Below are 23,898 nucleotides of genomic sequence, written 5' to 3'. Positions count from 1 at the left end.
TCCATGTCCTGGCCATTGTAAATAGTGCTTCGATGAACACTGGAGTAAATAAACTACTAAATCAAGATAGAAAGTAGTAAATACCACGGATTAGGACATAGTGCTTAGGAAGTTTAAGAGAGAAAATTCCAGCTACTGAGTTAGGGAACACTGTGGATAAGAAGGGGCCATTTAAGCTTGACTTTGATGAATGCCTGAGGTTTGGACCTACTGGAAAAAGGAGGAAGGGAGTTTAGGGAAAGGTAACCATGATGACCAAGGGCTTGCTGGTATGCTTGGAAGGAAGGTAGATGACTAAATATAGCTGGGATGGAGTTTTCTGAAGGACAGGCCGTGTTGTAATTGGAAATTCAGGCTGACATTTTAATCTATATGTCCAGGCTTCTTTGGCAATGCCAGTCCAGTATGGCTCCACATTGTCAGAACTAAGCATTCAGAAGGCCTGAGCAGCTCTGTGAGCTGTCACCTCTGGAGCTCAGTGATCTGCCTGTGGTTCTCCCTGGATAAATGTCAGTGCTGGGGAGATCAAGTGGAGGGGCTAGGCATCCAGACACCTGTTGTCCAGTGGCAGCCTTGCTGACAACCCATTCTGACCTGGTTGGTGGTCATCTGAAGGCAGGACTTATGTCTGGATTATGTTGTCCCACCCTTTGTGACTGCCTTTCACACGGGGGCCATGTGGTTGCCACCAGCTCACTCTGTGACACTGGTACATCACTTCTCCATCTGTGACCTGTGGGTGGCTGATCTCTGCAGTAAGGAAGCTGATGTAGGTGGTCTCTAAGGTCCTGCCTGCATGCTCTCAGATTCTGTGAAACAGGAGAGGCATATACACTGTATAGATGAAGTTTTTTTTTGTCCGTGTTCTCAGAGTGCCAAGGGGACTCCACTCCTCACGCTTCTCAGAGACCCTTATATCCTGGTGGCTGCAGGTAAGCTGACATTGACTCCCTTTGGGAGGAAGGATCTGAGCTTCAGGACTGCCTCAGGGGCTCACTGGACTGTCTCCCCAGGCTCCATCTGCTTTGCCAACATGGGGGTGGCCATGCTGGAGCCCACATTGCCTATCTGGATGCTGCAGACCATGTGTGCTCCTGAGTGGCAGTTGGGTAAGTGACCTTGGTCCTCAACATGAATTTTGGCAGAGGTATGGGCCAGGGACCCTCTTTGAGGTCATTGGTAAGCATCATCAGGGCCAGATCTTGAGAGTCATAGAGGGACAGCATGCTTCCTTCATCAAATTACCTCTCCTGTCTGTATCTGTGAATCTAGCCTGATTGGATAGGCAGTTCCTTCAAGGAGCAGTCCCCAGTACAGAGTGGGAGGGCTTGACAGGGGTGATGGAGGGGCAACTCACCTAGCTGTGTGGATGAATGACTGCTCGTCAAATGACCTTGGCTTTTCCTTTCAGCTCCATTAATTTTCTATGCAAACTTGTGCAAATCACATCAGCTTTCTGAGCTTCACTTTCCTATCACTAAAATGGCTATCAGAATACTAAGAGTTCAGAGGGTAAATCTGACCCTGATGCTGGGAAAGACTGATGGCAAAAGAAGAAGAGGGCGGCAGAGGATGTGATGGTTGGATGGCATCACTGACTCAATGGACAAGAACTTGGGCACACTCCAGGAGATAGTAAGGGACAAGGAGGCTTGGCATGCTGCAGTCCATGGGGTCACAAAGAGTCAGACATGACTTAGCGAATGAACAACTGAAGAATAAGTGACATAATCTGTGAAAATGCTTTTTACCTGTAGAATATTAGCAAGTACCACCATCACCATCATTGATATTGAGCTTGCCAAAAAGTTAGTTTGGGTTTTTCTGTGTTATGGAAAAACCCAAATGGACTTTTTGATCAATCTTACAGTTTCATCTTTCCCACTCACTGTCCCCCAGATTACCCTTTTGCTTTTTTTTTTTTTTTAACCTGTAGAAAGGTGCTAATGGAGTACACTCTACTGTGAGGGGGCCCTCCAGCTTCCTCTGCTTCACAGACAGATGTCTTCATGACTCATCTGAGGGAGGAGGCCCTGGATCTTTCCAGGAAGCCTAAGGAAAGGCAACAGAGAAGGTTATGTGCCAATCGCTCAGTCACAGCCGGGAGGAGAGCTTATGTGGCCAGAAGGGGAACTGATAAGGACCTGATATAGCTTAATGTGCAATGACAAGCACTAAATCTAATTTTTTAGGGGACCATGCTAAGCAAGGCTCCCAGCTGCACTCCTAGTGCCAAACCGGATTTTTCCAAGCTGCAGCTGCCTCTGACCATGACAGTTAATTGAGTCGGTGCTCAATGCAAATAAACATCTCCTGCCCCAAGACTCCAGATGCTGGGGCTCTTGGGCAAACAGGCCACCAACCATAGCTCAGAATGGGCCCTCCCTGACCCTTCTTCATCCCACAGGAATATTAAAAGCAAACTAGCCATCAGTCAGTAACTGGTGAATTGCTGACTTTGGGTTTATTTGTAATCACCCTGACAGTTTCTGTTAGGGTGCACTGTTTCCAGTCAGGATACAGAAAAACAGAGAGAGAGGCTGGTGAGACCCAATGAAGTGCACAGGCTTGATGTCAGACGGTGCCTTGTGCAGGCAAGGCTGCAGTAGAAAGTGCTCAGGAGAGTGAGTGAAAGACTGAGGAGGTCTTGTCCTCCACCATCCCTTACAACTTTCTTCAGTGCCCTCTGCATCTGTAAGTCTAAATACAGAGGTTCTCACCGGGAGAGTGTATTAAAATTCAGATTGCAGTTCCCTTCCAACAATTCAGTAGAAACAAGTTGCATTCCTGGTAAGTTTTCCGATGATGCTGATATGGTGTCAGTGACCACACAGAAAAAGACTGCTCTCCATGCAGACCCCTCTCCAAATTGTTGGGAGGAACAATTCGTAGCCTGTGGCTGAACACTCTCCCAGTGGCCTGCTGTGTGCCCACTACTCTCACCCAGTGGAGGAAAAAGCTCAGGCTTTGGAAATATGCCCACCTGCGTTGAAATCCTGACTCGACCGCTTACTGGGTGTGTCCTTGGATAAGTTACTTAATGTCTTCAAACTCCACTTTTTCTTTTTTATTTGTAAAAATGGAGGCACTTTTCTGGTTGTTTTCAGGGTTAAATAGACTTATGTATTCTAAGGGCTTCCCAGGTGGCGCTAGTGGTAAAGAATCTGCCTGCCAATGCAGGAGACACAAGAGATTTGTTGATCCCTGGGTCTGGAAGACACCCTGGAGTAGGAAACAGCAACCCACACCAGTATTCTTGCCTTGAAAATCTCATAGACAGAGGAACCTGGAAGGCTACAGTTCATGGGGCTGCGAAGAGTCAGACACAACTTAGCACGCACACACACATGTTCTAAAGGCATTAGCATGGCACTTGGGACAGAGTATATACTCAGGAAATAAAACCCATTTCTGTTTTCATCATTGTTTTTGTTGAAATCACTTTAGCAGTCACAGCTATGTGTAATCCCCAACCCTTGAAGATACACTGTGAAATATATCTGTAGAGATACAGTATGGAACACCTCATTTGCACAAAATGCTACTGAATTGCAAGTTACACTCAGATCCTAAAGAACAAACCACGTTGGTTGAGAAAAATCTCATTCAGGAAATCCCACATCACTTGAAATGATGTCAGGCAGATGGATCTAGCAGGCCTGTGGTCTTCCTGCCTAGTGCCCATTTCCAGATATGAAACAATTGAGTGGTTGTTGTTTAGCTGCTAAATCATGTCTGACTCTTTTGTGACCCCTGACTGTAACCCGCCAGGCTTCTCTGTCTATGGGGTTTCCAAGGCAAGAATACTGGAGTGGGCTGCTGTTTCCTTCTCCAGGGGATCTCCCTGATCCAGGGATCAAACCCAAATTTACTGGATTGGCAGGCAGGTTCTTTACCACTGAGCTACCTGGGAAGCCTCAAACAATTGAGTAGCTATACCATTAATTTTTTTTTAAAGCAATGAAACATAAATACATGGTTTCATGGTTACAGTTTGAAACAGATTGCCCACCTGCACAGATAGACTAGACAAATATATTAAAGTGTGTTTCGCCTCCAGTCCATAGAAGAGGATATTAAAAGCAAACAAGACATCAGCCAGTAACTGGTGAATTATTGACTTTTGGTTTATTTGCAATCATCATGTCAGTTTCTATTAGCACTGTTTCCTCTCCATACAGAGAGACAGAGGGAAGCTAGTAAGACTGAAGGAAACTCATGCTGCCGATTCCATGCAGCTCTTTATGCTACAGCCGTCTGTGCTGCTACACTACTGGTGTGGGTGGTAGAAGCACCTGCCATCAGAGGGAGAAGGTCTGGGTTCAAGTCTCGAGTGTGCTACCCACTGGTTATGGTGGTGCTAGTTAAGGGGGGCACTTACTCTGTTCCAGAAGCCTTGCCAAACGATTGTTTTACGTTAATGGTCACTTATGCCTGGTTGCTAGCCTGTCTGGTAGGAACTATTATTCTCACATTTCAGAGATTTCTTAATCTGAACCAATTTTCCACTGCCCTCCTAAATCCTGAGCCCTGTGGAAGTCTCTGCCATAGGCAAGTGTCCCTATTTGTTGGGGTCCTTTAATGGACCAGAACCTGGTGGTCTGGAGTCAACGATAAGAAAGTGAAAGAGAGAGCTGGAGGGAGGGGGAGAGAGAGAGAAAGAAAGACAGACACGGGGACCCAAGCTCTGATGGAGCAAAGGTGCTTTAATGATCTTTCTGTGAGTATATATAGGCTGTTGTACAAGAAATTTCTTTCTACAATGATAAAGATCAGAAAACCAAATGTACAGCAACCGTTACCAAGGGAACAAGGGATTAATAATGGTCACCAGGCTAGGAGACTATCCATATCTCAAGAAAGAGGATCGAGACTAAGCACTTTTGTCGTAAAGAGAATGTTTACTGAAGGAGATTCAAGCCTGTCTCACATAATGACCTCAGTCCTGGGAGCAGCTTGCTGTTCCACTGATAAGGAACAGAGGACTTATGAGAAACAGCACGTAGGAATCCTCCTGTTGAGCACTCCCTGATAATTCCTCCTTATTTATAATATTTGTAAAAAGGGTTCTGACCATTAGAGTTTGTTTAGTTTTAACAATTTTTGCATGAAGGCAACAGTAGATGACAAATATAGTTGTCAAGACAATCACCAAAATTACAGTTCCAGACCCGATGCTCTGAGTAATGCTTTGAAACCATCCACGTGCATCTAGCCCAGATAGTTGATCAGCTAGTTGTTCAGCTAAAGTTTCCAAGTTAGTGGAAGAGGGCAGATTATTAGAAAAGGTTTCAAAGATTTCTTTTTGTAATAATTGTACATTCAGAGAGGCGTTATCATGTACATTTTGTAAATGAAATTTGATTTGTTCCCAGTTGTAGGCGCTATTATTGAATCGAACAGGAGTAACAGAAAATTGAGTAGAATTCCAATCACATTTTAGCATCACCTGTTTTTGTACATCTGTTAATTGATCTCCAACTCATTTGATGGCTGTTTTTAATTCCTGTATTTCATCTTGAATATCCTCATCTATCTGAGCCTGAGTGGCCCACATAGTATGAGCATCTTTAGTCCAGTTTTGGATAAAATTATGTGTTTGAATTGAGGTTTGTAAAACACCACCAGTGATGGCAGCAGTGGTGCAAATAGCTATTAATCCTAAAATGCCAAGAATCAGCCATCCAATGAATTGTTTAGATCGCTGGAGCAATTTAGTAAGTAACCAGGAAGCAAGTCCAGCCACGGGACCTTCTTCCCAGGGCCGCTGGAGATTTATTGGTAACCACAGACTATGTCAAGATTGAAGAATCAAAAGGGTTTCAATTCTTAAGGAAACAGAAGAGTTAAGACAAGTATATAATTTGCAATTTATACAAGTTACAGAACGTAAAGTCTTCTTGAATTGTAAATTTCCTGTAGCTACAACAAAAGCAAGTGGAACACAGGCTTGTATGAAATATGATTGATTATAGGGAAAGAAATAACTACCATGATTATGACTGGTACCTGTGAAATGTCCAGTCTAAGTCCCAAGTTCTTTGGTGCTTGCAGCACGTTTCCAGATGTCCCATTGTTTAGGCCCAATCTGTTTATCAAGGATGATTTGAGGGCGAGAAGGTGGTATTTCACTATCAAGCCAGCCAAGGAGTCCTTTTCATGGAAGTGTTTCATTGAACTGTTGGTAATCTTCTATGCTACTTGAGTAGCATAGTCACACATAGTGCTGTCAATATCATCTGAGCAGCTAGATACCCACATACCATGGGGTCCCCAAACAACAATGGTGTAATTGGCCATAAACATTAACTTCCCTTATTTAGCTTGACATTTATCTCAAAACACAGAAGTATATCTAAAGTCTTTATAAGTAAACCCCTTACATTTTTAACTTTTGCCCTTTTCCTAGAGTTTTGGTAGTACCGACATGGTTTTTATAAAAGGACAGGACAGTAAACAATCCAAACAATGTGTAGAAGTTCCTTTTTGGGGGGCAGGACGAAAGCCCATGTTTGTCGACTAACATGAATACAAAATTTTGTTGGGCCCATGCATAAAGGAAGGATTTCATAGCCTAGAGAAATGTTAATTAGTCTTCCTTCTTTCTCAGGATGGGTGGGCCCTGCCAAGCTCCATGGAGGGGGCATAAGTGTTGAGTCATTAGTGGATACAATTGGTCCTATATCCAATCTATAACCTACAATAAAAAGGGGGGTTCGGGGGTACATGTCCAGTTTTGATGCAGGATACAGGATGCTTGGGGCTGGTGTACTGGGATAACCCAGAGGGATGGTACGGGGAAGGAGGTAGGAGGGGGGTTCAGGATGGGAAGCACGTGTGCACCCGTGGTGGATTCATGTTGATGTATGGCAAAACCAATACAATATTGTAAATTAATTCGCCTCCAATTAAAATAAATAAATTTAAATTAAAAAAAAACAACGAAAAAGGGGGGGTTTGGTATATAAGCCCAATAAGTGTGATCAATCAAGTCAGCCTGAGCGGGGGAAGCAAAAGCAAGCAAAGCAAGCATAGCAATAAAAATATTTTCAGGATTCCAAGGCATTCCCTACTGAGAAATCAGATTTTCAACCTGGTTAGTAAGGGTTTTTATCTGTCTCCAAGTAGGGAGTTCATAAGGTCGATGACGTCAAGTTTTTTGGAAATTTTTAAAGCCGCCATGGCTTATACTGGAATTTCTTCCTCCTGGGGTTTTTGTTGTTTTGTCTCTAGTTTGAATGTTGGGGGCCCACTTAGGTCAAATCTTCTGAAGAGGAAGCCATGTGAGTTTGTTGGATCCATCTGGAGAAATAGAAGCATACCCCTTTCCCTGTAAGATTAGTTTCCTAGATTTCCATTGATTAGTTAGCCCATCTTGATACCAAATGGGCAGAGGAAGGGAGGTGTCCTTCAATGTCTTGAAATGTTTTTCTGCTTTTGTCAAAATGTCTCCTTGTGGTAAGTTTAAAAAAATTTAAAACAAATAGAGCTATATTAACAATAGTTATAGGCTTAAAGAATATATTGCATTGGAATCTAGTAAAGTCCACTCTGGATAAGGAAGATAAAAGTGTTCCTGTGTATTCCCCCTTTTTTAATTTTTTATTTGTAGTTTCCATGTGTAATGTGTGTGTTTAACTATGTCTTGTGTTTGTGGATTATAAGGAATGTCTGTAATCTGTTTAATAGAGAATGAATGTAAAAATTGTTTGAACTGCTTAGAAATATAGGCAGGGTCATTGTCTGTTTTTATAGAATTAGGTGTTCTCATTATTGCAAAGTAAGGTAACAGGTGGGTTATAACATGTCGTGTAGTTTCACCTTGGAGAGGTGTGGTCCATATAAAAGAAGAATTTGTATCGATTGAGACAAGTAAGAAGGAAGAGGAAGAAAGTTCAGGGCAATGAGTTACATCCATTTGACATAAGATTCTCTTCCATTTGTCATAAACCTTTTTTTATATTTTTGTATTCATCATTTTATTTGCCACTTCTTATATCTTTTTATTAAAAGCGTATATCTTACTTTTCTTTAGCAACTATGAAGTGTCTTGTATATTAGCATTTTATAGATTGGTGGATATATTTATTATATATTATATTATATTATATATTTTTCTATATAATATATATTTATATATATATATTTATTAATAGTCTAAAATCTCTTTAGTTTTCCTGTAAGAAAAACTTTTTGTAAGAGGAGGTTAGTGTTCAGAAATTAATGTTTTAAAATCTTACTTTATTTGGAAATGACCTAGCTATTTAATAAACTTTTATCATTTAGTTTAGTACAATTCTAGAAATTTAAGTTACCCCAATCCTGAGATTATTTTAGATAGACTTTTTAAAATATAATTATTTTTAATAGAGTTTATCTAAAAGTTTTCATCTCATTTATATATTTATATATATAGTTACTTTTTTGTTGACAAATTTAGTTTTACCTTAAACCTTAAATACTTAATAAAAGTATTATACAATGTTGATGACTTAGGACATGTCTTAATTAGATTGGCAAATAATTATATTTAAATTATCTTTATATTTAAATAAACATTATATTTAATATTGAATATTTTTCAGTTCACGTGAACTTGAATTTAAATAGAGCTCATTAACTTCATATTATCCAAAAACAAAGACATACATTGAGACATAGATAATTTTAGATAGACAGGCAGACATAGTTTTCTGCTTGAAATTTAAAATATCTTTTTGATATATATATATATATTTTTTTTTTTTCCTGAGTTACACCAATTTGTTTATGGCTGGAGTCCCAGAGAGAGTGGGCTGTGTATCCCAAGGACATAATAAGAGTTAACTTTAGGTTTTTTCTTAGGCCTGTTTTTGTTTCCCAGGCAGAATTGGAGCTCCAAAAAAGTATTTTAACAAGTTAACCTTTTCCTAACTGCATGTGTAAGAAGAACCGGTTTTGCAGTTTCCAAAAAGATTTTATTTTAATCAGTTTTTTCTGGATTATAAAGAATATCATGGCCATTCAGTGTCAAAATTATCATTTCTCCTTTTTGTAGTTACAGTATATTATTAACGATATATGCATGAGGGAATTGCTGTCACATTGGAAGTAAAGTCTTGGCTACAAAATTTTGACAAATAGTAAATGGCAACCTACTCCAGTATTCTTGCCTGGAGAATCCCATGGATGGAGAAGCCTGGTGGGCTACAGTCCACGGGGTCGCAAAGAGTCAGACACGACTGAGCGACTTCACTTACTCACTTACTTATTTAGGACTGTTAAGCATACCTTGAGATAACACAGTCTATTGAAATCTTTTATGAGGCCCTATGTGATTAGGGAAAGGGAAAGAGGAAGTTAATGTCTCTCAGTCTAAAGGGTGTAAAGGTATATTAAAAAAGCAATCTTGTAAATCAGTAATAATAATGTGACAGTTTTGAGGAATAGTAGTAGGTGATGGGATCCCTGGTTGTAAGCACCCATAGGTTTTATAGATGCATTAACTTTTATAAGGTCTGTTAAGAGGTGCCATTTGTTAGATTTCTTTTTTATAACAAAAATAGGAGAGTTCCAAGGAGAGCAAGATTCCTCAATATGTTTTAATTCTTATTGTGTGCCTATAAGTTCTTTAGCAGCCTGTAATTTTTCTTTCATAAGGGGCCATTGCTCTGTCCAAATAGGCTCATCATTTTTCCAAGTTATTTTAATAATTGCTTGGTTTGTTAAATGAGCAGTGGCCCTTAGGAAAAATGTGGAATGTATATCTGAATTTGCCATTGTATAAGTCCCTTCTTATTAGATTAAGGGGTGCATCTATCACATAAGGTCTTAATGTTGCAGGCTGGCCTTTTGGTCCTTCATATGGGTAGACTTGAACATTTTGATAAATTTCTTGTACTTTGGTTTGAGAATTCCTGCAATTTGGCAAGAGATTTTTTTGTATAGGCCAGAATTTGGGCCATAAGTGTTTGGAAATTATAGTAATATTAATATTAGATCTAGTGTCGAGGAGACCAGAAAATTTTTTATCATTAATTTTGATATTTATATTTGGTTGGACATATTCAGATACCAGTGATGTCCATAAGGATTGTTTTTGATCTGTACTGCCAAATCCGCTTGTCTGTATATTATTAGAGGAGTTAATAGAAATGTAAGGTAAAAGAAGTAATTGAGCAATTTTGTCTCCCTTTTTGAATTGTCATAGAATCTGAGATGACATCATAATTTGAATCTCTCCTTTTTAATTTGAATCAATTATTCCAGGATGAACAGTAATTCCTTTAGAAGTCAAACTAGATTGGCCAAGTAAAAGACCAAAGGTTTGTGGGGGCAGGGGTCCAAAAAGTCCGGTAGGTATTTTAGAAGGGACTGCTTGAGGGTAAATGAAAAAAATCACTTAAGGCTGGTATATCGGATGGCAGTACCGCCAGATCTTGAGGATTTAAAGGAAAAGATAGAATTTGCCCCTGGTTTTTGTTGAAGGGGACCTGCGGGGTCCCCTGCTTGGAGTTTCCTGGAATAGGTTTTCTTTCAATATCAAATTTAGATTTACAATCTTTGGCCCAATGCATTCCTCTATGGCAGCGAGGGCAGATTCTGGGAAGTTTTTTATTAGCCGTCTTAGGGCAGTCCCCTTTTAAATGGTTTTTATCTCCACATGTAAAGCATCCTTCATTTCCCTTTATAAAGGCAGCAGCCATTGTCTCAGCTAGCATTTGCATCTTTTGAGTTTCTGATCCAAGGTTGCGACAAGCCTTCAAATAATCAATAATAGTCCCAGTCTCACAAATTGGAGCGATAGCTTTTTGACATTCCTGATTTGCATTCTCATAAGCAAGTAATTTCTCTAGCTGTTTTTTTTTTTGGTTTCTTCTCCGATTACAGTATGGGAAATAACAATTTCTAATCTAGTTAAAAAATCAGCATAATTTTCATTAGGTCCTTGTAATATTTTAGTGTAGCTACCTGTACGCTCTTCTTGAGGAGTAATTCGATCCCAAGCTTCAAGGACCACTGTTTTTGATTGTTCATGCAACAAGGGAGGGCTTCTATGGTATCAACTTGTCTGGCGTCAGTTAACATTTCAAAAGTAATTTGGTTTTGGGGAGTGCCAGCTCGAGCATTCTTGTTAGCATGATCTCTGGCTATGTCGTAAACCACATTGTCCATTGAAGATATTCTTCTGGTTTAATAAAGGCGAGCTTTTATTAAAGTTCACCAATCATAGGGAATAAAGTTTCCAATAGAAGATGCCACAACATTTAGAAGCTCTTTAGTAAAAGGCGAATGTGGGCCATACATAGTTACAGCCTTTTTCATTTGTTGCATGTAAAAAAGATTAATACCATCATATTGAGGTATTATGTGCCCTTGAGCCTCAGGATTTCTTCAAACTGGAAAGACGGAGAAACCATCAGTGTCAGAAACTTGTGATTGCAAAGCCAGTAATTCAGAGAGTCTCTGTTGTGGAGGAGAGAGAGTAAGTGCTAATTTTTTGCAAATATGAGTCTGTGTTAAGGACTTATCATTATTATCTAAAAAAGTATTGCTGGTTTTGGTGTCAAAAGTGTCTCAAGAGAGTTGTTGTTAGAATCATTAGGTTCTAGCAAAGGAGAGACTTTTGGATTTGTGCCTGCTGGCAGAGGAGGAGCACTTGGAGCAGCCGGGGCAGGGCTTGTAGGAAAATTTTGAAATATTTTATGTTGTTTTAATTGGGCATTTTGTAAAGTTTTATCATTTAATTTATATTCATGTAATAAGTGTTCTGTCTGTTGTCGAATATTGGGAGGGCTAGAATTTACCTTGAAATGGCAGAATTACAGCTTTAATGAGAGCCCATAGGGGCCAGAAATCAATTGGAATATTTTATCCTTGCCTGGCAGCTCATTCAACATTTTCTTTGACCGAGTGCCAAATTTCTAAATCAAAACTACCTTTATAAGGGAACCAAGGGTTACACTCAACCATTGTTTGAAAGCAAGCCTCTACTTATTGGCGCGAAACCAAAAGTCCCTGAGCTTTAAACAAATGGTGAAGTAAAGTAGAGAAATGATGGGGCTTTCCAGCCGTTTGACCCGTGTCTTAGTACTTACCGACATCAATAGGTCTCCTGAGTCACTCTGTCAGAAATGCCAGATATACCAGAGTCCCTGTTCTGGGGGCCACTTGTTAGGGTCCTTTAATGGACCGGAACCTGCTGGTCCAGAGTCGACGATAAGAAAGTGAAAGAGAGCTGGAGGGAGGGGGAGAGAGAGAGAGAAAGAAAGAAAGGAAGACACGGGGACCAAGCTCTGAGGGAGCAAATGTGCTTTAATGATCTTTCTGTGAGTACATATAGGCTGTTGTACAAGAAATTTCTTTCCACAATGATAAAGATCAGCAACCGTTAGCAAGGGAATGAGGGATTAATAATGGTCACCAGGCCAGGAGACTATGCATATCTCAAGAAAGAGGATCGAGACTAAGCACTTTTGTCGTAAAGAGAATGTTTACTGAAGGAGATTCAAGCCTGTCTCACATAATGACCTCAGTCCTGGGAGCAGCTTGCTGTTCCACTGATAAGGAACAGAGGACTTATGAGAAACAGCATGTAGGAATCCTCCTGTTGAGCACTCCCTGATACCTATGCCCTCAGCCTCTTCTCTGAACACTTCTTTCATCTTCTTGCCCTAAGACCTAAATGTTTTCTGAGAACATCATTTTCCCACACTCCCATTGATGGAAGTTCTGGGGCTTCCCTGGTGGTTTAGATGGTAAAGAATCCACCTGAAAAGCAGGAAACCCAGGAAGATCCCCTGAAGAAGGGAATGGCAAACCCACTCCAGTATTCTTGCCTGGAGAATCCCATGGACAGAGGAGACTGGTGGGTTATAGTCCATGGGGTCACAAATCATCAGACATGACTGAGTGACTAAGCGTGTGCACACGCACGTGCACACACACACACACATTCCTTCAGACTTGGCTTTCTTTTGCTGCTTCTAAGTCATTTCTTCCTCATTTTCCTTCAACCCTGATTCCCAGGGACTTCCCTGGTGGTCCAATGGTTAAGACTTTGTGCTTCTAAAGCCATGGGGCAGAGGTTAGATAGATCCCTGGTCAGGGAATCAAGATCCCACTGGTTCATGCTGCCTGGTACAGCCTTGAAGAAAAAAAGACCCTAATTCCATTGAAGATCATGTCATCAGATTGTATCAACCCACCCCTCTTCATTGCAATTATCTACTGATCCCTGAGGTATCCCTTCACTTTCATTAAATCCACCAACACCTGGTTCATATTCTTTTCACCTTTACTCCTGTCACCACTATTGATGACTTTAGTATCCAGGTGGATAACTCTACCAACATCTCAGCCTATTCCTTAATCTACTTTCTTGCAATGATCTTCTCTCCACCATAACCAATCACATGTTTCTGTAATATGGACCTTGAAATCAACATTAATTGAAACGCCTCTGAAATGTCAAATCCAGGTTATCACTGGCTGTATTCCCTGCTCAGGTCTTCTGATCAGTATCAGTCCAGTTGCTCAGTCATGTCCAACTCTTTGTGACACCATGGACTACAGCACGCCAGGCCTCCCTGTCCATCACCACCTCCAGGAGTTTACTCAAACTCATGTCCATTGAGTCGGTGATGCCATCCAACCATCTCATCCTGTCATCTCCTTCTCCTCTTGCCTTCAATCTTTCCCAGCATCAGGGTCTTTTCAGATGAATCAGCTCTTTGCATCAGGTGGCCAAAGTATTGGAGTTTCAGCTTCAACACCAGTCCTTCCAATGAACATTTAGGACTGATTTTGTTTAGGATGGACTGGTTGGATCTCCTTGCAGTCCAAGGGACTCTCAAGAGACTTTTCCAATACCACCAGGGTGTTAGGTCTTCTGATATCCTTATATTAACACATTTTGGCTACACTGAGATCAGCAGTCTATTCAGTTCTTTCTCTGTTTATATCACTACTCGTGTGTTCACTTCTTTCTTTATTGGTTGTGAGGCATGTGGGATCTTAGTTCTCCAGCTAGGGATTGAACTCATATCCTCGGCATCAGAAACATAGAGTCTTAATCTCCAGATCACCAGAGAAGTCCCTGCCCTTCTTTCTTTACTCAGTTTGGAGTTCATATGATGAATCTGCATCCATCATTAATGTCACTCCTTTGAAAGCATTGTTAATGCCTTTGCCCCATCTGCTCTTCCTCTGAGATTGTCACATGAGAAGCCTTAAGTCTCGTTAAGTCTATCTGGTTGCCCACTCCTTGCCTGCACCTGAGCAGTGAAATGGGGCTATAGGAAACACATACTTGGCTATTGGTCTCACCTTGTATTGATGGCCATAAATCTAAAATTAAAAAAAAAAAAAAAGAAATGAAAAAAATGTTAAAAAGGACAAGCAAAAAAAAAAAAAAAAAAAAGGCCATGAATCTAAAGTGGACTCTCACACTATCTCATTTAAAATAATCTTTCTTTTAAGTCCCTAGTTTCATTCTTCCTACTTTCTGAAAGGACTGGCTTACACTATCCCATTCAAACCTCCTCCGCATTCTCATCCCTTCGCCTCATCATTTTCAACTCCTAGTCATTCACTGAGGAAATAGAAGCAACAAAAAGGGACCTTCATGTTCTCATCACTAGATATACTTGGACCTGTGTGCACATCTAGGGCCTTCTCTATATGGTTGAAATGTTCCAACTCCTTCAGGGGCCAAACTTCTTTTTTATTTTCTTTCCTTTTCTTTTCCTTTCCCGTCTGGATTCCATCTCCTCTCTTCTATTTAACTGGCTACTATCACCTTTGCAATCACCTCATCTTTTGTTAACCTTTAAAGGAAGGAGTCCCTGAAGGCTCAGACCATAGATGCGTGTTCTCTCTCTGATCTTTCATGGGTCACCCCAGCCATTCCCCTGGCTTTAAGAGTTGAATTGGTAGGGACTTCCTTGGTGGTCCAGTGGCTGAGGCTCCACCCTGCCAATGCAGGCGGCCCAGGTTTGATCCCTGGTCAGGTGGCTTCCCAGGTGGCGCTAGTGGTAAAGAATTTGCCTGCCAGTGCAGGAGATATAAGAGACTTGGGTTAGATTCCTGGGTTGGGTAGATCCCCTGTAGAAGGAAATAGCAACCCACTCTAGGATTCTTAGGGCTTCCCTGCTAGCTCAGAGGTTAAAGCGTCTGCCTGCAATGTGGGAGACCAGGGTTCGATCTCTGGGTTGGGAAGATCCCCTGGAGAAAGAAATGGCAACCCACTCCAGTACTCTTGCCTGGAAAATCTCATGGATGGAGGAGCCTGGTAGGCTACAGTCCATGGGGTTGCAAATAATTGGACACGACTGAGCGACTTCACTTTCACTTTCACTAGTATTCTTGCCTGGAAAATTCCACAGATAGAGGACCCTGAAGGGCTATGGTCCATGGGGTTGCAAAGAGTCCAACACAACTGAGTACACATACACAGACACAGGGAACTAGATCCCACAAGCTGCAGCTAAAGACAGTGCATACTGCAGCGAAGATTTCCCATGACAAAACTAAGACCCAACACAGAGAAATAAATAGATATTAAAACATTAAAAAGAAAACAAATTCATAAACCAATTAGTTGAACCCTTTTATTTTTCTTTAGGATCTCTCTTCAGAACTCTAGACTTGTCTATTCAATAAGCCTTCTGATTTGCATTAGGTATTTTCTCGCTAAAAAAACCTGTTTCGGTTATTCAGTTCTCAGTTTAAATACTACCTCCTCAAAGGAGTCTTCCCTAACCCCCTGAATCTAAGTTATCCCTTATTCCTGGTCACTCTTCCTTATCACCACTTTAAACTTTCTTCACTGTCAAAATCATCTTTTTTCATTTATTTATTTACTTGTTTATTGTCTATCTCCCTCCCTTGGAATGTAAGCTCCCTGGAGGCTAGGATTTTGTCTATTTTATTCACTCTTCTAATCCTGGTTCCTGGAATACCTGTTACATAGTAAAATCTCATTAAAAATACTGAAAAAATGAAAGAAAAAATAAGACTCAGAGAGGGTAAATTTCCCATGGTCACAGAGTGGTTAAGCCACAGTCTGAACCCAGCAGCAAAGCCCATGATCCAGTGTGCTTGACTCTGTTTTCACAAAAAACTATGGGACAAGGGCTTCAGTTTACAATATTCTTTTACATACATTTATTAATATGTAATTTGCTTCTTCATGTACTCTGGTGTGATAGAATCACAGCTTTGTGTTTACTGGATGTAGAAACCAAAGATCAGAAAGGTTTAGTAACTTATTCAAAGTCACCATCAGAGGGAATTCCCTGGCAGTCCAGTGCTGGACCAGAACTCCATGCTTCCACTGCAGAGGGCATGGGTTCAGTCCCTGGTTGGGGAACTAAGTTTCCGCAAGCTGTGTGGTGTGGCCAAAAATAAAAGGCACTGTCAGAGCAATAGAAGAGCAGGTAAATAATAAGGTAGAAATTTTACTTCCCAGGAAGTATGTACTGTATGTCTTTCTCTAAAGCTTATGCTCTTATGCTGATAATCACGGGTATTTTATACATGAGAATGGCTCAGCAAAGTCTTTCATCAGGAAGTCTAAGAGGGGAGCTGGAGGGGGACGTGACGTTAAATGTGTTTGTTCAGTCGCTAAGTTGGTTTGACTCTGCGACCCTATGGACTGCAGCATGCCAGTCTTCCCTGTCCTTCACTGTTTCCCAGAGTTTACTCAAACTCATCTCCATTGAGTTGGTGGTGCCATCCAACTGTCTCATCCTCTGTCATCCCCTTCTCCTGCCCTCATTCTTTCCCAGTATCAGGGCTTTTTCCAATGAGTCAGTTCTTCACATTAGGTGGCCAAAGCATTGGAACTTCAGCATCAGTACTTCCAATGAATATTCAGGGGTTTGATTTCCTTTAGGATTGATTGGTTTGATCTCCCTACAGTCCAAGGGACTCTCAAGAGTCTTCTCCAGTACCACAATTTGATAGCATCAGTTCTTCAGTACTCAGCCTTCTTTATGGTCCAGCTCTCACATCTGTACATGACTACTGAAAAAACCTTAGCTTTGACTATATGGACCTTAGTCAGCAAAGTGATGTCTCTGCTTTTTAATACGCTGTTTGTCATAGCGTTTCTTCCAAGGAGCAAGTGTCTTAATTTCCTGGCTGAAGTCACTGTCTGCAGTGATTTTGGAGCCCAAGAAAATCTAAACAAAGCCCTGCTCTTGAGGACAGCAGAGGCGTGGGAGCCCTATGTCATCTGCTCTGGGTTTGCACAAGGATCTCTAACCCACAAAACAGTGGTTTGGGATCCTTGAAGGTGATGGGGAAACTACACTGTCTTGTAAGACCCAAGGTGTTTCAGAGTAGCCTAAGGTGAGGACCTGTGTCTTTCTGCAGGTCTAGCCTTCTTGCCCGCCAGTGTGTCCTACCTCATTGGCACCAGCCTCTTTGGTGTGCTGGCCAACAAGATGGGTCGGTATGTAGCCTGGGGATCTGGGAAAATTCAGATGGGAGAGTCTTCTGAGGTGTTCCCTGCACCTGGAATGATGGATGATAGCTTGTCTGAGGTTGAAAATTTAGAACAAGTACTGGCAGATGCTTGTTCTAAGGGTGGGAATGGATAGCTGCTGGTGAGGGCAGTATAGAGAAAGGATTGGTTCTGAGCTTGTTGTTATGGAAGATGCAATGAATATATGAGGGGCAACCTTTACTTTCCAGATATTATGGTCCAGTTGAAGAGATAAAATAAACTTCACAGAGAACAGGTATGAAGAAAACAGTACCCAGAGGCCGTTGTTGTCAAACTGTTATCCATGGAGCCCCAGGGAACTCTCCAGAGGCCACCAAGTGTAAAAAGGGTTGGGGGCTAAGAGGTATAAGTCTGAATTTCTTTCCTCCAACTACAGCGAGAACAGGTTTAATTTTACCGTTGGAGTGTGATGTAAAGATTTGAAAAGTAATTTAAAAAACCATTTCCATAGGAAATCAGAGAAGGAAGGAAGTTTGGTATGTTTTGTGGTTTTTGAGATGGACCCTGAAGACCAGATAGAATATGTATCGATGAGAGGTATAGGCTGAGTTAAGCAACAGCAACATTAAGTTAGAGCATTATTCCCAAGGGGAAAGGACCTTCTGAGTCAACTGATTCCTCTTCTAAGGGAAGGAAGACCGTGTCCCATTGCTCCTCATCTGCTTCTACTCTGGGAAGAGGTGTGGAGCCAGGGAAGAGATGAGAGGTGAATAAGGGGCTGGGGAAGGGCTCACCTGAGTACAAACTCGTCCTGTAGAGATGTGTTTATCTTCTCACATCCCAAAGGGTTCCTGGAATTAGGGATAGCAGGACTGGCCAGTGAGTTGGTGATGGGTAGCAACTGGAAGGAATCTCAACCCTTAGCACTGTTTGAAAAATGCTATTTTTTTTTTTTTTTCTTTTTTTTAGGTGGCTATGCTCCCTGATTGGGATGTTGGTAGTAGGTACCAGCTTACTTTGTGTAAGTATAATAAGGTCTTTTGGGGAGAGTCAAAGGGTGGGGAGAATGTCAGACACTTAAAGACAACTTTCCTTTGAAATGAGCAGAGGATTGACTTGGCAAGGACTGTCAGAAAGACTGTTTCTGTGGAATTTAGGTAGGAATTTACCCCTAGGGGAGATGCTACTCCATCCCACTGAAAGGAGGTGGGTAAGGAGAGGGAGAGGGCAGTGGGGGCAGCTGAAGACAGAAATCTGAGCCTTTATGGATGGCCACATGAAGCAATGGGCTTCTCAGGGGGCGCTAGTGGTAAAGAACCTGCCTACCAATGCAGGAGATGAGAGAGATGGGAGTTCGATCCCTGGGTCAGGAAGATCTTCTGGAGGAGGAAGTGGAAACCCATTCCAGTATTCTTGCCTCTAGGATCTCATGGATGGAGGAGCCTGGTGGGCTACAGTCCACAGGGTCACACAGAGTCGGACATGACTGAAGTGACTTAGGGTGCGTGCACATGAAGGAATACACGTTGGCATCTTTTTTTGGGGTCTGTAGAATGGTGCATTTTATGCCTTCACTTACATACCTCACAGTGACAGGATCCCAGAAGCCACTAGAGGAACCTTCATTATCTGTGCTTCCATTTCTAGCACCAGAGTGTTTGGTAGAGGAAGAAAAATAGAAGGGCTTTTCTATTTTCAGGAGTCCCCTCCAAGCCCTCTAAACCTACATTTTCTCCTCTCCAGCATGGAGATCAGAAGCACCCTTGCCTCCTAGGCTTGAGGGGTAATGAGATGGCTGCAAAGCCCTGAGTACAGTGCTCAAGAAAGGCAGAGAGTCCTGATCGGGGGGCAGGGTCCAGTCCCAGCTTGGCCATTTGTTGCTTGTGTGACTCTGAGTTCACTACATCACCTCTCTTGGCTCAGCATCCACATCTGTGTAGAGGGGATTCTGCTGCCATCTCGAAGGATTACCCAGACCAAAACTGCAGTGGTGTCTGGCTCATACGGAGCCCACTGTGAATCTTAACCAGTACTAGTACTAAAATAGAAATATCCCCATGGGCTTCCCTCGTGGCTCAGTGATAAAGAATCCTCCTGCCAATGCAGGAGACGTGGGTTCGATCCCTGGTCTGGGAAGATCCCATATGCTGTGGAGCAACTAAGCCCATGTGCCACAACTATTGACGCCTGCGTGCTTAGAGCCTGTGCTCCACAACAAGAGAAGCCTCCACAGTGAGAAGCCCACACACTGCAATGAAGAATAGCCACCGCTCACTGTAACTAGAGAAAAAAAATAGCCCACGTGGCAACAAAGACCCAGCACATCAATCAATCAATAAAATTTTAAAAGAAATATTTAAAAACAATTTTAATTCGTTCCTAAGACCCTGTTTTTAGCTAGTGACATCTAAATGGTATGTAAAACCTCTCAGGGGTGAGTATGCTAGTGTAGCAGGTGTGGGAGACAAATGCCCAGGGAGGGAGGGAGGACCCAGCAATAGAGGAAAACAAGGCTTCCGTTGGGGATCGGGAGGGTAAGAGAGTGAATGTCACAAGCCGCTGAAGCAGCAACACAAACCACGCCACCTGCCCCTCTAGCTTGTGGGTAATTGGTTGTTGACGACTCTTTGTTTGTCTTCTTGCTCCACTGGCTTCAAGTCAGGGTTTTACGAAAATCTCTGTATGCGTCTCTACTCCTGCCTTGCAAATAGATTCATCTGTACCATTTTTCTAGATTCCACATATATGCGTTAATATATAGTATTTGTTTTTCTCTTTCTGACTTACTTCACTCTGTATGACAGACTCTAGGTCCAGAGACGCAGACGCAGACAGGGCTGGGGATGGGGGGAGGGGAAGGTGGGATGAATTAGGAGATTGGCATTGACATATATACACTACTGTGTGTAAAACAGCTCGCTAGTGAGAAGCTCCTGTATAGCACAGGGAACTCAGCTCTGTGCTCTGTGATGATCTAGAGGGGTGGGATGGGGGGTGTGCAAGAGAGAGAGGATGTATGCATGCATATGGCTGATTCAGTTCATTGTGCAGCAGAATCGAACATAACATTGTAAAGCAAGTATACACTAGTTTAAAAAAAGATATAAAAAATGAAAAAATAACACCACCACCACCTGTGGATAGAAAAGAGAGGAAACTCCACTCTAGGTATAATGAGGACAGAAGTGTGTGTCTGGGTGGAGGGGGTAGAGGAAGGGGAGGGAGAGTCCATGGGCCATTCACTGCGGTGACTTGAGCGTCAAACCTGAGGTTCACACTTGATCTCACTGCTTATGTTCTGAAACTCTCGGTGGGAACCCAAATGGCACCAGTTTAGATTTCATCGCTGTAAATGGAGGTAAAGATTATTTTTCATCAGAGGTGTAAGAATCAAGAGATAACACATGTGGCGCATAGTACCTGGTTGATAAATGCGTTTTGTAGGAAAACCCTTTGTTTTTGTGCTGTCCTACCTGACACGCCAGCCCCTGCCCCCACCAGATTCCTGATAATTCTTCCTCCTTTCCTCCTGCAGGTTCCTCTGGCTCATGATATTTTTGGTCTCATTGGCCCCAATGCAGGGCTTGGCATTTCCATAGGTAAGAAGTACCCTTAAAGGAGACTGGAAGCCCCTGAATGTTGGCTCGGGGTCAGATCAGAGGGGGTACATGGAAAGGCAGGGGGGATAGGAGAGCAGCCGGCAGGGGTGTCGAGAGACAGGTTCATGACTCCTGGTGGGAACGGGTGTCAGTGAAGAGGGAGGACAGACAGCAGGCAGAGACAGTGGAGTAAAGCGGGAGGGGAGGAAGGGGATGTTACAGACAGGGAGGGGGCTGTGTGTAGGACTGACGGCCGTGCCCTACTTGCTGTGACCACAGGCATGGTGGATTCCTCTATGATGCCCATCATGGGACACTTGGTGGACCTGCGCCATGCCCCGGTCTATGGCAGTGTCTTTGCCATCGCTGATGTGGCTTTTTGCATGGGCTTTGCAATAGGTATGTTGGCAGAGAGACAGGAGAACACCCGGACCTGGTAACCCAAATCTCCCTTTATGGACTGTTTACCTGCCAGAAGTGCAGCCAGGAGGCTGGTCCTCCTAGGGTTCTGAGATATTTGGCCCTGGGGCATCCTCTGGGTCACCTTTGGCCCCTAGCATGGTGTCCTCCAAGCGGTTAAGAATCAATAGATGCTTGCAGATTTGTTTTATTCCCCACAGGTCCGTCCACCGGGGGTGCCATCGTGCAGGCCATTGGCTTCCCCTGGCTCATGGTCATCATTGGGGTCACGAACATCCTCTACGCTCCCCTCTGCTACTACTTGAGGAGCCCCCCTGCCAAGGAGGAGAAGCTCGTAAGGGGCTCTAACTACTGCTGAAGAAATAATTTGTTTCTTTCATGTCTCTCTCGTTCCTTTTAATTCTGTGCTTCTTTTTTTATATATCTGTTTTTATTTATTTATTTACTGTGTTAGGTCTTAGTTGTGGCATGCGGGACCTTAGTTGTGACATATGGAATCCAGTTCCATGACCAGGGATTAAACCCAGGCCCCCAGCTTTGGAAGCGCTGAGTCTTAACACTGGACCACCTGGGAAATCCCTATCTTGTGCTCCTATTTCCTCCCTCTTTGATAGGCTGTCTGCTCTGTCATGTTTTCTGATTCCCCTTTCATCTCTCTCTTTTCTTTGTCCCCTTCCTTCCTTTTTCCTTCTCTACACAACCACTTTCTCTCTTACACTGGTCAGTTACAAAGGGTCCTAAGTACAGAAGGAAAATGGGAGGCTTGTAATGCGTTGGGGTCAAGGACCATCAAAGGCATTATGTACTTGCAGTACTTATAGCAAAGTGTGAATTGCCAAATCATGCCCACAACATGGACAGAATCCCACTGGGCACATTCATGCATTCATTCCTTCACTCACATCTGTCATTATCCTTACCAGGTCTTTTCCTAAAGTACCAACAGCCCAGGGGAGAGAACCACAACAGATTATTTTAGTTAATAGACGCTTTCTTCTTACTGCAGCAGGAGTACCTTGAGGGTCTGGGTGGGTTGGGGGCAGATGTGTGTGCTGCATGCTAAGTCACTTCAGTCATGTCTGATTCTTTGCAACCCATGGACTGTAGCCTGCCAGGCTCCTCTGTCCATGGGATTCTCCAGGCAAGGATACTGGAGTGTGTTGCCATCCCCTCCTCCAGGGGATCTTCCTGACCCAAGGATTGAACCCGTGTCTCTTACATCTCCTGCATTGGCAGGCGGGTTCTTTATCACTAATGCCACCTGGTAAGCCCAAGGGTGTGGATGTGGAGGCTGCTTAAAGGAACAGAAAAAGACAGGAAAGTCCGATGAGGGGTGATGCCCATTTCAGCTGGCTCCCAGCTATAGCCTGTGCTACTGCTATGAAAAGCTTATCACATGATTGTCCTAACCAGCATGGCTCCACCTGCTGCTTTGGGTGGACTGTGCATGTATATGAAGCAGAACGAGGGTCCTTTTCTGGTTCCTTGAGTCTTTTCTGAGCAGCCCTAGACTTGGATGAGCTAGTTTGGGAGGGGGAAGGGGAAGCTGGTGAGAGACGGGCAGTGATTTCTCTTCCTGCTTCTTGCTGCAGGCAGTTCTGAGCCAGGACTGCCCCATGGAGACCTGGATGTATGCAGCTGAGAAGCACACAAGGCGGTTTCCTCTGGGAGAGGACAGCGATGAGGAGCCTGGCTGTGAGGAGTAGCTGCAGAAACCAGTCCCTTGACCTCATCACATGAAGCTCAGACTTCAGTGACCACTTTGTTCCTGGACCTAGATCACGATGGACTGTTCAATAAGCTTCACTTTTATCTCCCCTGGTGTCTCCTTTCGTCCCCTCCCTTGGGTGCTGCCCCCAGGTTCTCTCCTCTCCTGTGTCACTCACAGCTCTCCCTCTAAGCTTTGATGCCTCAGCTGGTCCACCTGTGGTGGGAGGACAGAGTGCTGTTTCTTCCTCGGCTTCTGTAAGGCTGTGATGGGTTCTGCAAGGAGTGACTCATTTCATGGAGGCGGCAGTGAGCACTGGGTTCCCTGAAACCAGCGGGGTGGCTGACAAACCTCATTTCATCTGTTATCTGATTTTCTCTGGCAACTTCCCAACAGTCTATGAGAGTTCTGTTCTCTGTTCCTCGACGTGGTCTTCCCTGAGTTTCCCTAGATGAGTTAAAGTGTCCTCAACCCTGTACTGCTGCTACGTGGCCAACTTGGGACATTCTTTGGGTGTTTTTTCTCTAAGCTGAGTGTTTTCTCTGTGGCCAGACCTACAGCTGCTGAAATGAGTCTGACTTCAGTGACAGGAGGGCTCCTATATTCCTCATTACCAAGGGGAACTGGAAAAAATCTGCTTCTCTTATGCATGAGTTACTGACATTCTCATGATGTCCCCTGTGGGCTTTTTCTGCCTTACCTTAAATTTCTTAGATTCTGAGGAATAAATAGGAGAGAAA

At 43.0% G+C, this 23,898-nt stretch overlaps 1 protein-coding gene across 1 annotated transcript in view; it reads left to right on the top strand.

Annotated features, from left to right (window-relative positions):
- SLC18A1 (solute carrier family 18 member A1) overlaps window positions 1-23,156 on the top strand; it is a 39,134-nt gene extending 15,978 nt beyond the window's left edge. The window contains exons 8-15 of the mRNA XM_052645173.1: window positions 872-932; window positions 1,014-1,109; window positions 17,359-17,437; window positions 18,401-18,452; window positions 20,967-21,030; window positions 21,310-21,429; window positions 21,651-21,784; window positions 23,043-23,156. Of these exons, the coding sequence (XP_052501133.1) occupies window positions 872-932; window positions 1,014-1,109; window positions 17,359-17,437; window positions 18,401-18,452; window positions 20,967-21,030; window positions 21,310-21,429; window positions 21,651-21,784; window positions 23,043-23,156 (720 nt within the window). The remainder of the gene's footprint in view (window positions 1-871; window positions 933-1,013; window positions 1,110-17,358; window positions 17,438-18,400; window positions 18,453-20,966; window positions 21,031-21,309; window positions 21,430-21,650; window positions 21,785-23,042) is intronic.
- Window positions 23,157-23,898: the final 742 nt, after the last annotated feature.

The sequence above is a fragment of the Budorcas taxicolor genome, chromosome 8, assembly GCF_023091745.1.
Source record: "Budorcas taxicolor isolate Tak-1 chromosome 8, Takin1.1, whole genome shotgun sequence".
Taxonomy (NCBI): domain Eukaryota; kingdom Metazoa; phylum Chordata; class Mammalia; order Artiodactyla; family Bovidae; genus Budorcas; species Budorcas taxicolor.
This window is presented reverse-complemented; position numbering and strand designations above follow the sequence as displayed.